Source organism: Clytia hemisphaerica, unplaced genomic scaffold (genome assembly GCF_902728285.1).
Source record: "Clytia hemisphaerica strain Z4C2 unplaced genomic scaffold, Clytia hemisphaerica genome assembly, whole genome shotgun sequence".
Lineage (NCBI taxonomy): Eukaryota > Metazoa > Cnidaria > Hydrozoa > Leptothecata > Clytiidae > Clytia > Clytia hemisphaerica.
Window position 1 is genome coordinate 1,099,035 of NW_027104489.1, and position 14,602 is coordinate 1,113,636.

General features: G+C 36.3%; 1 protein-coding gene across 1 annotated transcript in view; it reads left to right on the forward strand.

Annotated features, from left to right (window-relative positions):
* The window catches only part of LOC136821507 (DNA (cytosine-5)-methyltransferase PliMCI-like), a 62,443-nt gene that overhangs the window by 47,396 nt on the left and 445 nt on the right, over positions 1-14,602 (forward strand). Inside the window, exons 34-41 of the mRNA XM_067077738.1 lie at positions 1,607-1,753; positions 10,144-10,199; positions 10,427-10,538; positions 11,009-11,155; positions 11,636-11,802; positions 13,279-13,445; positions 13,820-13,893; positions 14,276-14,392. Of these exons, the coding sequence (XP_066933839.1) occupies positions 1,607-1,753; positions 10,144-10,199; positions 10,427-10,538; positions 11,009-11,155; positions 11,636-11,802; positions 13,279-13,445; positions 13,820-13,893; positions 14,276-14,392 (987 nt within the window). The remainder of the gene's footprint in view (positions 1-1,606; positions 1,754-10,143; positions 10,200-10,426; positions 10,539-11,008; positions 11,156-11,635; positions 11,803-13,278; positions 13,446-13,819; positions 13,894-14,275; positions 14,393-14,602) is intronic.

Genomic DNA, 14,602 nt, shown 5'->3' on the forward strand with positions numbered 1-14,602 from the left:
TGATGAGTAAGCAAACGATTAAAGAACAAAACCTTTAAAAGGAGTCTGTGGTTCTAAATTCTAAACATCAAACTAGTAATGACAAAATTACTATATCAACACACATTTCTGTCTGTCCTAAAACCTATTGGATATTCATTGACTTGAATTCTTTAGTATTATTTAGTGCATTACACGTTTTTTTTTATAAGGAACCTTAACTTTGCTCTGAGCCTGGAGTTCCTTATTTTTACAGAGAATTTCAGCCTCAAAGTTCCTTATCGAGTTCCTTATTTACATAGCTGCTAAGTTTGGATAACCATCTCTTACTGTTCCTTAAAACTTGTTTTCTTATTCTCAGCCTGAGCAGTTCCTAAACAATTCCTTATTTTTTGGACCATTTTGAGCCTCGAGTTCCTTATAAACGTGTTCCTTATATAAAAAAAAACGTGTATAAGTTTATTTGTTTATGAATAACCCCTTTTTTAAGTCAGGTTTTTAGTCAATTTTATTAAGTGATTTAGATCGAGCTAGGATACATTTGATTTTGTTTAGATGGTATTTTTCATCTTCTGGGCCCAAAGCCATAAGAAAAAACTTCTTTAAATACCATATTACTTCGAATAAACGTCCCCCAATCTTTTAAACGCCCCCTCGAAAAACGACCCTCGTAAATACCAAAAAATTAATAAACGGTTAGGGCGATTATTTAAAATAATACGATACTCTGATGCCAACAATCCCGCGAAACCGAGTCTATGCTGGAAACTGAACAGCGTTGGGTTTTGGACTCAATTACTCACCATTGTTAAAAGTTTTGTTTTGATTGAAAGGTCTGATGATGGTGATGTAGTAGAAACAAGTGCGACAAGAATACAAAAAGGTTTTGAAAAAATGAAAATACGTTGAGTAAAAAAACATTCCACAAACAAAGGGACTTTTACTGATACTCTTTCGAATGTTTTTATGTTTATAATAAATAGAACGTTTTCTATCTTTATAATCAAAACATTCGATCCCGGGGGGCAGCTGGGCAAAAGGACCGACGGGTATGTGCGGGTCCTAAGGGTACCTTTTCCAATATGTTTAAAATGCACTGTAAGGGTCGGAAAAACTAGAGATGCACTGTAAGGGTAGAAATTTCAGAAAATTCTTGAAAAATCTAGATATTTTGACCAAAAATGCTAGAATTTTGACAATTTTTTGCACGAAAGGGATCGAAAATTTGGGGGAAAATGCACTCTAAGGGTATGATTTTCACTGATTTTTGCTGCACTGTAAGGGTGCAATTTTAAAAGCCAATTTTTGGCCCGCACATACCGTCAGTCCGCAAACCCAGTGCCCCCCCGGGCATTCGATTGTAAATTTTCTCGGAGTCGAAATCAACTTTGCTATTTTTTTGTTTACAAAAGCAATAGAATGTGAGGTCACATTTCGATACAACTTTCGATCTTTCACTTGTTTGCACGATATCGTTGCGTAAAAAAGTAGCTTTAATTTATCTGACTCAGCATGAAGACACTGCCTAAAATGAGCTCCTTTTATTCCCGTAGAAAACCTTTAATGCTCAAAGTCTTGAGATTTAGTGATAATTTAGAGTTTTGAACTTTTACTTTTGTTTATTTAGAATTCATTGGTTGTTTCGTACTTGAGTTATTGTGATTACTTTCGTCCGAGATTTTTCATCCTTGAAAATGTCCGGAATTTCGTATCGTTCAAGAAAGGCATGGTTTTGAAACTGATTATGAAAACACTGTTGAAAATGGGATACCAGGTAAAAAAACTTACTTCTTTTTATTTTTCTGTCCATCAAGATCCCACAGGGTTATTCAGTATAAAAGTGAAATTCCTCGGCGAAACTGTTGTAAAGTATCTTACTGGAGACAAAGTCAAGTTATATATGACCCGGCTAGTACGAAACGCAGGGTCAGGTTACAGGGTTCAGGGCCAGGGTTCAGGGTTCAGGGTTCAGGTTAAAATTGTCTACAATACAGACCAGAATTCTCTGTGGGATATATTCTGTAGACCATCGTATGCTAAGTGTGAGTTTGTATCATAATTTATATTGATTTACTTTTCAAATGGTTTTGAGGTGAACAATACTTTTTTGTGCGATTCTTTTGAATGGGAAAAATGATAGTTATCCCAACCACCAGTTTGGTATAATGCACGCTTTTTTATAAGAATGACGTAGAAAATATTATAAAATTTGTTGAATAAACAATTAAGGGTATAGATTAAAACATTGACTAAAAACAATTACTATTATTTGGCATACCGGATAAATGGGATGGGGGAACCTGGGAACCTAAAGTGGGAACCTAAATGAACACCTGAAAAGTGGGATGGGGGAACCTAAGTGGGAACCTAAATGAACACCTGAAAAGTGGGATGGGGGAACCTAAGTGGGAACCTAAATGAACACCTGAAAAGTGGGATGGGGGAACCTAAGTGGGAACCTAAATGAACACCTGAAAAGTGGGATGGGGGAACCTAAGGGAACCTAAATGAACACCGGAAAAGTGGGAGGGGGAACCTAAGTGGGAACCTAATTTTTTTTTTTTTTATTATTTTTTTTATTTTTTTTTTTTTTTATAGCAATATATTTCGCACGTCTATTGACCTCCTATGAAACAGAACTTTTGATTTTACATTTTATAAAGTTTTTTCTCCCTTTCTTTTATCAAACGCTCTTTGAAGACTTGTAAGGATGGTGCTTCAACAATATCTTCTTCTAGATCATTCCAAGGTTTCACACTTCTGTAAAAAAGAGAATTGCTTTGGTAGCCTCTCATACCGTCATTAGCAAAGTTCCTTTGAAGCTCGTAATCATGCTGACGTCGTGGTCGTGTTCGAGGAGTAAATTTCTCTGATCTTATAGACTCGTCATAAATGTGGAGGTTCTTGAAAACTTCCACCATATCACCAACTTGCCGCCTGGTCTTTAGGCTAGGTAGATTGATGAGTCGTAGCCGATCTTCGTATGAGTAGTTTCTATAGCAACTAACTAGCCTTGTAGCTCTTCGTTGGACGCCCTCGATTACATTGATATGTTTGATTAGCTTTGGAGACCATACTACATGTGCATATTCCAAATGGGGTCTGACAAATGCAATGAAAAGCGTTCGAAACATATCTGGTGAGAGAAATTCGAAGCTCCTGCTAATCAAGCCAACGATAGAGTTAGCTTTCTTGATTTTACTGAATATATGGGCTTCATAGTTCAGGTCACTATCGATTATCACTCCTAGATCTTTTTCTCGGTCAACACGTTCTAGAACAGATCCTGATAGGGATGGACATATTTGATGTTCCAAAATTTACCCAGTGTTAAAACATGACACTTGTTCGGATGAAATTCTAAAAGCCGGACTTGGCTTTGACCAAATTTTAAACCCTTAGAGTGCACTTATTTTCATTTTTGCTCATTTCCACCCTTACAGTGTACTTTGGGAAGCTTGGAAAAAAGGGCCGCACGTACGGTAGGTCGTTTACCTTGAGTGCCCCCCCCCCCCCGTGGATCTATGCTTATGTGTATTGAACGTGGCAAGCCGTGCAATATTTCTATTTTACTATCAAAACTTTTTAATTAATGAAGTGTATTCACACGCTGTACTGTTTGGTTGGTACAGAAAGAAAAACGAGCTAGAATCCGTTAAATGCTAAGCGACCCCAGCCCTGACCCGAAAATTGGAGCTGCTAATAAAAAAACAATGTGTATTGCATCAAGAGTGAACAAAAACTAGATCGTAAATAATGTTTTACTAGATTCTGTATTCAAGCAAATTAGATCCGTGCAAAAGAAAGAAGAGGCTCTAAGTTATCCATCGAGCTATGAACGAACTTCTAATTCCTTCTAGATTTGAAGATATGACGGTTTAAAGTTTAAAGTTTAAAGTCAATTAAGTCAATTTACTAAAAAGAACCTTTCAAAAGATGCACTATAAAACTGCTGATAAATAAACATGCTTTTTTGAGCTAATTGAATAAATAAATTCCCTTTGTTTTATTTTCAACATTATTGTTTGCGAACCGTAATGTAAAAAGTAAATAACTGGTGTTCTTATTATGATAAAAGGTTTTTTCTTTCCTTGCATATAATATCTTTCTTATCTTTATGTATTTGTTTTTAAAGAAAAATATTTCAATTCTATTAATAATTAAAAAAGGTGTTCATTTAGGTTCCCACTTAGGTTCCCCCATCCCACTTTTCAGGTGTTCATTTAGGTTCCCACTTAGGTTCCCCCATCCCACTTTTCAGGTGCTCATTTAGGTTCCCACTTTAGGTTCCCCCATCCCACTTTTCAGGTGTTCATTTAGGTTCCCACTTTAGGTTCCCAGGTTCCCCCATCCCACTTATCCGGTATGCCCTATTATTTAAGAATGTATTTGCGAACAGAATAATGCGGATGAGCTGGACTTTTACAACGTCGGCCATGATTTTTGATGTGTATTTCACAGAACGCAAAAACAGAATAAGTTGAGATATATTCTATCTGAAAAGAAAATTCACCAACCGAATTGAAATATATCAAATTTCTATCAGAAAAAAAAATTTACACCCTCCTAAAGTCCCGAGGTCCCGAAGTCCCGAAATGTCAAACTTATGAAAAAGAAATTACACCAAACAAAAGTCCCGAGGTCCCGACAGTCCCGAATTGAACTATATCAAATTTAGAAGAAAAAAAATACACCAACCTAAAGTCCCGAGGTCCCGAAGTCCCGAAATGTCAAACTTATGAAAATAAATTACACCAACCAAAAGTCCCGAGGTCCCGAAAGTCCCGAGGTCCCGAATTGAATTATATCAAAATTCTAGCAAAAAAATTTTTTTACACCAACCAAAAGTCCCGAGGTCCCGAAGTCCCGAAATATCAGACTTATGAAAAAAAATTACACCAACCAAAAGTCCCGAGGTCCCGAAGTCCCGAATTGAAATATATCAAATTTCTCAGAAAAAAATTACACGAACCTAAAGTCCCGAGGTCCCGAAAGTCCCGAATTATAATATATCAAAATCTACCATAAAAATAAATTTACACCAACCTAAAGCCTCGAAGTCCCCAATGGAAATTTACCAAAGTATAGTCTGAAAAAAAGTTTCCCCAATCAAAAATCCCAAGGTCTCGAAGTCCCGATGGAAATATGAAAACTCAAGTAGAAAGAGGACCGGGGGAAATGACTGATTGATTAAATTTGATTGGGCAGGGGTGAGATTGATGAAATAGACAAGTGTGTAATTTCCACACAAAGTTGGGGGAAACTCGAGTGGGAAGAGGGGAGAGTTTAGTGAATTTCACATAAACAAAGATTGGAAATCTATCAAAAGAGGTGGGGTGAAAGAGGGGCGGAGACAATGAATGATAAATTGAATACAGTGAGACAGGGGTGAGATTAATGAAATGGACATGGATAAAATTTTCACATAAGGAAGGAAAACGGGTGGGGTGGAACTAAAGTTGAAAAAGGACCGGAGAAAAAGAATGATAGATTAGACATGGTGAGACGGGGGATCGGATTGTTGAATTAGGCAAGGGTGGGATGAAACTCAAGCAAAAAGAGGGGCTAAATAAATGATTGATGAAACTGGATGAAACACAAGATAAAGGGTGAGATGACCCGTAAAGAGAGGTCAGAGATATACATGAAGACAGGGGTGAGATACTGTAGATGCAAAGGGAGGGTGAGAAAGGGGTGAGATGGATGTAAAGGGAGGTGGCAGTAACAGTATGAAAAGAGTAGGGGTAAAAATCAATTAAGACGAGACATAGGTGGAAACTTTTTCTCTCAGAAATTTGATATATTTCAATTCGGGACTTTGGGACCTTGGGACTTTTGGTTGGTGTAATTTTTTTTTCTCAGAAATTTGATTTATTGAAATTCGGGACTTCGGGACCTCGGGACTTTAGGTTGGTGTAAATTTTTTTTTGATAAAATTTTGACATACTTCAATTCGGGACTTCGGGACTTTTGGTTGGTGTATTTTTTTTTCTCAGAAATTTGATATATTTCAATTCGGGACTTCGGGACCTCGGGACTTTTGGTTGGCGTAATATTTTTTCTCAGAAATTTGATTTATTGAAATTCGGGACTTCGGGACCTCGGGACTTTTGATAAGTGTAATATTTTTTCTCAGAAAGTTGATGCATTTCATTTCGGGACTTCGGGACTTAGGTATGGTGTGATTTTTTTAATAGATTTTTGATATATTGCAATTCGGGACTTCGGGACCTCGGGACTTTGGGTTGGTGTAATATTTTTTTCAGAAAGTTGATGTATTTCATTTCGGGACTTCGGGACTTAGGTATGGTGTGATTTTTTTAATAGATTTTTGATATATTGCAATTCGGGACTTCGGGACCTCGGGACTTTAGGTTGGTGTAAATTTTTTATTGATAAAATTTTGACATACTTCAATTCGGGACTTCGGGACCTCGGGACTTTTGGTTGGCGTAATATTTTTTCTCAGAAATTTGATTTATTGAAATTCGGGACTTCGGGACCTCGGGACTTTTGATTAGTGTAATATTTTTTCTCAGAAAGTTGATGCATTTCAATTCGTGACTTCGGGACCTCGGGACTTAGGTATGGTGTGATTTTTTTTAAAAAGATTTTCGATATTTTGCAATTCGGGACTTCGGGACCTCGGGACTTTGGGTTGGTGTAATATTTTTTTTCAAAAAGTTGATGTATTTCATTTCGGGACTTCGGGAATTAGGTATGGTGTGATTTTTTTAATAGATTTTTGAGATATTGCAATTCGGGACTTCGGGACCTCGGGACTTTAGGTTGGTGTAAATTTTTTATTGATAAAATTTTGACATACTTCAATTCGGGACCTCGGTACCTCGGGACTTTTGGTTGGTGTAATTTTTTTTCTCAGAAATTTGACATACTGCAATTCGGGACCTCGGTACCTCGGGACTTTTGGTTGGTGTAATTTTTTTCTCAGAAATTTGATATATTTCAATTCGGGACCTCGGTACCTCGGGACTTTTGGTTGGTGTAATTTTTTTTCTCAGAAAGTTGATGTATTTCAATCGGACTCGGGACTTCGGTCTGTGTGATTTTTTATAGCTTGTGATATCGGCCATGCGGGCTTCGGGACCCTCGGGACTTGGGTTGTGTAACTTTTTTGCTAGCATTTGACATACTCAATTGGGACTTCGCGACCTCGGCCTTTTGGTTGTTGTTTTTTTTTCTCAGAATTTGATATATTCAATTCGGACTTCGAACCCCCGGGACTTTTGATTAGTGTGATTTTTTTCTCAGAAATTGATTTATTGAAATTCGGGACTCGGGACCTCGACTTTGTTTGGTTAAATTTTTTTTGATAGACTTTGACATACGTCAATTCGGGACTTCGGGACCTCGGGACTTGGTTGGTGTAATTTTTTCCAGAAATTTATTGCGGGACTTCGGGACATCGGGACTTTGGGTTGGTGTAATTTTTTTTTCAAAAAGTTGATGTATTTCATTTCGGGACTTCGGGACTTAGGTATGGTGTGATTTTTTTAATAGATTTTTGATATATTGCAATTCGGGACTTCGGGACCTCGGGACTTTGGGTTGGTGTAAATTTTTTTTGATAGAATTTTGACATACTTCAATTCGGGACTTCGAGACCTCGGGACTTTTGTTGGGTGATTTTTTTTCTCAGAAATTTGATATATTTCAATTCGGGACTTCGAGACCCCGGGACTTTTGATTAGTGTGATTTTTTTTTCTCAGAAATTTGATTTATTGAAATTCGGGACTTCGGGACCTCGGGACTTTTGTTTGGTGTAAATTTTTTTTTGATAGAACTTTGACATACGTCAATTCGGGACTTCGGGACCTCGGGACTTTTGGTTGGTGTAATTTTTTTTCTCAGAAATTTGATTTATTGCAATTCGGGACTTCGGGACCTCGGGACTTTGGGTTGGTGTAATATTTTTTTTCAAAAAGTTGATGTATTTCATTTCGGAACTTCGGGACTTAGGTATGGTGTGATTTTTTTAATAGATTTTTGATATATTGCAATTCGGGACTTCGGGACCTCGGGACTTTGGGTTGGTGTAATATTTTTTTTCAAAAAGTTGATGTATTTCAATTTGGGACTTCGGGACTTCGGGACTTGAGTATGGTGTAATTTTATTTTGATAGAATTTCGATTTATTCAGTATTTCAATGACTGTAACTTTGTAATTTTAAATATTGTAGTAAGAAAGGATGAATTGATGCTGTTCTGCAGAATTCAGCATTTCTCTATCTTGTAAAAACTCCAGCTTGTCCCGAATAATGACGAAAGAGAAAATTACAAAACTTTTATCATTTTTTGTAAGAGTAAGATCAGAACCAGAACCAACAAGAATTCTCCGAGATTTCAAAAGTAACTTCAGTAACTTTTCTTTCATAGCAAGAAAAGAATCACACATAAAATAGACCCTTATCCGTTGTTTAAGATATTGGTATAATGAAATTGGCTGGAATACCGGGTGACCCACGAAAAAGTTCAGACGTTTCTCGACGTCTTGAGGCCGAACAAATGTCTTAAAGTGCTTGGAGTTTAGATATTTAGAAAGTAGATATCCTAACTTAAAATTTGAGCTATCACTTTTTAGATTTGACCAATTTGTCCCTACTTATGAGCTTTTAAAGTCAAAATTCACTTTTCGGAAAGTGTAAAAAACAATTAAAAAAGGGGTATCAAATTTGGTATTTTTAGACGTTTTTGATATACAGTTTTTGAAAAAAATCTGAAAAATCTACATCATAAGCGCCAATTTTTATAAAAACTAGTCTTGTTTTAAACAAAAATTACTTTTAAAGGTGTTTTTATTAATTATTAATGTCATAAAACTCGTTAAATAAGTCAATTTGTAAGTGATTTTCTAATTGATTGCATAAACTTAATACCTCTATTTTACGTGTTTTTTACACTTTCCGAAAAATGAATTTTGACTTTAAAAGCTCATAAGTAGAGAACAAGTTGGTCAAATTTAAAAAGTGATAGCTCAAATTTTAAGTTAGGATATCTACTTTCTAAATATCAAAACTCAAAGCACTTTGGGACATTTGTTCGGCCTCAAGATGTCGGGAAACGTCTGAACTTTTTCGTGGGTCACCCGGTAGATAACGATAATTTTTTCTAAATTAAATTTCTCTCCGTTGATAAAATTTTCGTCGAATTTGTGTTATAAAGAATTTATCGTCCGTCGTTTGCAATAACGTTGATTTTATTATTCAAGCGAAACACTTATTGTAAACACTTTTATTAAGATAAAAAAACTTCTATAACTTCTATCTTTTAATAGAATTTCCTTGTTAAGATAGAAAAAGTCAGGTGTGAATGCGTTACATTCATCCCTCTCTTTTTTGCTTGATCTCCACATCTCTGCTCTGCACACGAAAAAGAGGAGTAAAGAGCAAGGTCAGTAATTTGAAAAAGCCAGTCTTCATTGTAGACAGAGTTAACGTAAACCCTGAAACTTGAACCCTGACCCTGAAACCTGAACCCTGGCCCTGAACCCTGTAACCTGACCCTGCGTTTCGTACTAGCCGATATGACCTTTATGTTTTCGTACTTTACTGTTTATTGTTAACCGGTTACTTTTTCGAAGCGGGCTACATGGCTTTTTGCGCAATGCAATTGGTTCTTTTCGCATGACGACGGGCCTACATTGTCCAGAGTTGCCCGTCGTTAGGAAAATTCATTGTGACGTCACTTTTTCAAAGGAAAATGAACAATGCGTTGACATCATTTCTCTCATTTTTATTTCTGACGTCAGAAATTATAGCAATTTTTTATCTCTTTTCGCTTGTTTTTTCTGCTTTATTTCGCTATTTTTCCTTGATAAAGCGCTAAAAATCAATCAAAGTTGAAGGAAACGGTTAACAAATACAATAATGACCGGTTTTTTTCGGGCTGTACTGAAAATATTACCCTCGGTCAACGTAACAACCTCGCAAGCTCGGTCGTTACTTGACCTCGGGCAATATTTCTCAGTACAGCCCTCACTAACCGGTCATTATTGTATTATAAAATGAACGAACTATTCAGCGATAAAATAGCCACGATTTCCATCCTTAAATTTCAAATATATAGTTTTGCTTGTGTACTTTGCAGCTTCTCCAAAGCTCAAGTTTTATCACCTTTTTGTTGTTATTAATTATCCTTCGTAGTGTGAATTTGGTGTCTTGCAAGCTGGATCTTATGGTGTTCCTCAAACAAGACGAAGGTTAGTATACTGATTAACCCGATTCAAAATGGTCTCTCGAATCGAAATTTCATTGAATCGCAGAAAACTTATCTCGCATTTCTAAACGATGTTAAAAAACTCTTTTGTGATTAATTAGCTAAAAAGCGTTTAGAATGCATATAAAACCCCTATACTTTTCATTGATTTCATTGTGTCTCCTGTGTTTGTTTTGTTTTTCAAATATTTTACCGTTCTTCATTTTCCAGGGCTATTCTGATAGCAGCTGCACCGGGAGAGGTGTTGCCAAAATATCCAGAACCACAACATGTGTTTTCACCTAAAGGACTTTCACTTTCAGTTATGATTGACGAGAAAAAGGTATGACAAACTATTTCCGGACACTTCCGGAAATTCCTCACCCACAGCTTAAAGTGCTTGACTCTCTGATTTGATTTTTAAGGGACCAAAAACTTTATTACAATAAACGAAAAAATGGTGAGCAGCTAAGGAGACCCGAGTTTCGAATAATTGAGGCTCAAATAAGATAGTGAACGTACTTCAGGACACTTCAAAATACATTTACAACCCGCAGATAGTCCAAAGTACTTGAAAAATATTACTTCGTCTAATATCAATTTATCTGATGCTTTAAATTTTTAAATGAGGGATCAATGTTTAATGGGTGGAAACATTGAGCCAGATGTCGCCTCTGGCTTTTGGGACACCCCTAAACATACTATCACATTAGATCGTTTGAAGCCTCTCTTTTCATCCTTCGATTAAAAACAACATCCATAGAATTTATAGATTATCAATAGTAACTCGTAACTAGTAATTTTTTTTTCTAGTTCCAAGCCTTGAAACGTCTACACACGGCACCATACCGTACGATCACTGTTCGCGATGCCATGAGCGATCTACCAACAATTAAAAACGGTCACCAGAAATTGGAGATCAGTTATGATACAGAACCTATCTCACATTTTCAAAAAATGGTAAGAAAATCTAACTTTCGTGATTAATCATCTAATAAGCGCATTGGAAACATCTGCAAAATACTTCAGAAAATCTTGATTCACTCTAAGTTCGTAGCGGTATAAGGGACTATATATTGTTTAATAGTTTTTTGTAGTATACGTTCGTAGTGTGCCCCTGTGTTTATGTCTCAATTAAGAAAAATGATAATAATCGGTCTTTTCAACGGATTTGAACTGACCCAGGTATCTAGAGGGACTTTTGAGAGGCTTTAGAACGGAATTCAAATCCCTATGGTATAAAGAAATCCATCTCTGTCATTCAAGTGTTATATATTACACGAATGGAGGATTGGTTTTATCAAAAGAGACATAATATGAGATTTCTTCACATTCATAACGATTACTATTTCGTGCACCTTTTAATTCCATTCAATAGGATACCGACCCTATATGTTAGTCTGTTTTGACGTTAAAACTTTATTTTTTGAATTTCCATAGATGAGGAACATGCATAACCAACAAGTCTTACGTGATCATATTTGTAAAGACATGAGTCCATTGGTTGAAGCGCGCATGCGATATATTCCTTGTAAACCTGGCTCTGATTGGAGAGATTTACCCAATATGGTGGTCACACTTCGAGATGGTTCCTCCAGTAAAATACTGTAAGTAAATCATGTTTTAGCTTTTTACCATGCCAGGTCTTTCCATGACAGAGAAAGCCAATGGTGGTGATGTTCCATAGTGTGCACCCCCCCCCCCAGAATAGTGGGGGGGGGGTTTTGTTGATTTGGGTCGAAAATTTTCAGGTGGGATTTGGGGTTTTCCAGGTTTTAGGTGGGAGAAACAAGTTAAGGTGGGAGTTAATTTCTTTAGGTGGGACTTTGGGTGTTTTGGAAAAAGTTAAAGTAAAATTTCTTATTTTCAGATTCTATGATATATTTTCTTTATATACTTCATAAATAATTTTTTACCATGCTAAACTTTTCTTTTTATTATTACAGGTCATTTGATGTGTGAATAAATATCTTTAAGAATGATTTTTTTTTACTTTTGCTTACCTTATTACACTTATATAACTAGTCAAGTAAAAGTACGCGGTTAAAATGAGTGCGAGAATTTATTAACGCGAAATGCAGGGTTTTCGAAAATAACCACGGCTCGAATTTTGTTTAAACATTTGTAATTAACGCGAGGTAAGCAATTCGCATTAATAACATGATTAGTTATATAAGTGTAATAAGGTATTTTGAGAAGCACCAAAATGTAAGAAATGGAACTATACATATACGAATAATTACCACAGTAAAATAATGATAAAAACTAGACTTACACAATACGCAAGAAATATTCTTGCTCTTATTTTTAACAATCATAATCGTATATTGACGAACAATATATTGCATCTTCATATTAAGGTAAAGAAATTTTGTTTTGTTCCTCGAATTAGTATATTTTTTTTATTTTTAGCTGGGATCTGGGAGTCTGGGCTGAAGGTGGGAATTTTAGGATAAGGTGGGACCTGAATTTTCAGGTGGGACCTGGAACCCCCTTGCACACTATGTGTTCTATTACCCCATCATTTGGTTAGAATTTTACAAACCTCACTTGGCATATACCTACCAATGAAGTATAAGCCCGAAGGGCTAGAAGTCAATCTCCTTGGTAGGATTTGAAGCCAACAAATCCTACCAAAGTTGCGCGGCCTTGAGCGGCTCGCCTGGTGTTTTTACACAAATGACAGATTGAAACTAAAATTTACCGCTAAATTTCGAAAATAATATCAATCGTAAACAAAGGAATTGCTAGATTCAATCTGTCGTCAAAATTGCGGCGCATTTTTTAAGGCTTCACTTTTTCTTGCCTGAGAAAGGTTAGAGATTGAACTCTAGCCGAATTACTTTATTTTCACCATTGTAGCTCTTTCAACAGTAGCGAGAAATCCTATGATGATATTATTGAGAGAGAGTTTCACAAACCTCACTTACAAAATACCTACGCTATTTCCTCAATTATTTATTGTTATGTTTTTTTCAAAACTCAAAATTCAGATGCGACTCTTAAAAGAGGGTGGTGTTTATAAGAGAGTGGCACTTCATGGAGGAAACAATATATAAATGTCATCTACTTTTTCTGATTAGGCACTATTTACATGATGACAAGAAACAAGGTCGTAACGAGAGCGGTGGATTACGTGGTGTGTGCGCATGCGCTTCAGGCAACCAATGTGATTCTTCAGATCGACAATTCAACACGTTAATCCCTTGGTGTCTACCTCACACAAGTAACAGACACAACCATTGGGCTGGTAATTCATCTACTCGTATACTTTCTCTTCAATTCGAATTTCCTAGCCGATTCTTGCTGGGAATGACAACAAAGTTGCGTGATTGTGTTTATGAATAGGGCGCTGTGTCAGGAAAATTTAGTTTTTGACTTTCCGGCGCTCAAAAAGATTCTTATTGTAGAATTTCCCGCGAGAGGACTTTTTCCCTCAGATGGTTAAAGGGCCTTCAGAGGTTTACCATGCTCGTAAGAAAGTTATGACCAGCTTTTATCATCAGGTTACCTTTTAGTGTCTGAATCCTCTACCAGACAAAAAGTCTTAAAACATCTATGGATTTTACTACACTCTCTTGTCGAGGAAGGTCTACATAATTGTTTCTTTTCTTCTTTTCATAGGTCTCTACGGAAGATTGGAATGGGATGGTTTTTTCAGTACAACTGTTACTAACCCTGAACCAATGGGAAAGCAGGTATGATTAAATTTTATATGCATTCATTCATGTATTTCGGGCTCTTGTCTATTCTGAAACTAAATGCTGGTTGAATTTACGATTTCTTTAATTTTCCTAAAAGCGAGTGATGCTTGATTGAGAGAAATCATATTGAAACAATGCTGTTTCTGGAAGGTTTTATATGTCCTTTTCTCGAGTAGAACGCATATTAATGGTATTTTTCCTGGGCTTGTGGCCTTTTTACGCTTTGCACAAACACAAATTACTCCCTAAGTGGTTTTAATGGCTCTGAAGATTAACGTGACCATTTACTTGTCGATAATCATTACTCTTGAGCAATCAAGAAATGCAGGCTCACACAATATTAAAAAAATCATTTTCTTCGCGAATATTATCTCAGGGTCGCGTACTCCACCCAGAACAAAATCGTGTGGTTAGTGTGCGTGAGTGTGCACGATCGCAAGGTTTTCCCGATTCGGTGCGTTTCTATGGCAGCATTCTGGATAAACATAGACAGGTAAGAACCGTTCTTCACTTTTTCATCTTTTCATATTTCACTCATTTTCTACTCTAGGTGTCTTTTTGATGATTTCTTCCGTACAATTTGAAGCTTACCAGAATTATTAACGATGGGCCCAGGAGATATTTACTAAGTCATAATAAATTACAACAGGGCATTTGTGTAGATATTCCAATAAAAGCTATTCAATACTTAATGATTTTTCAG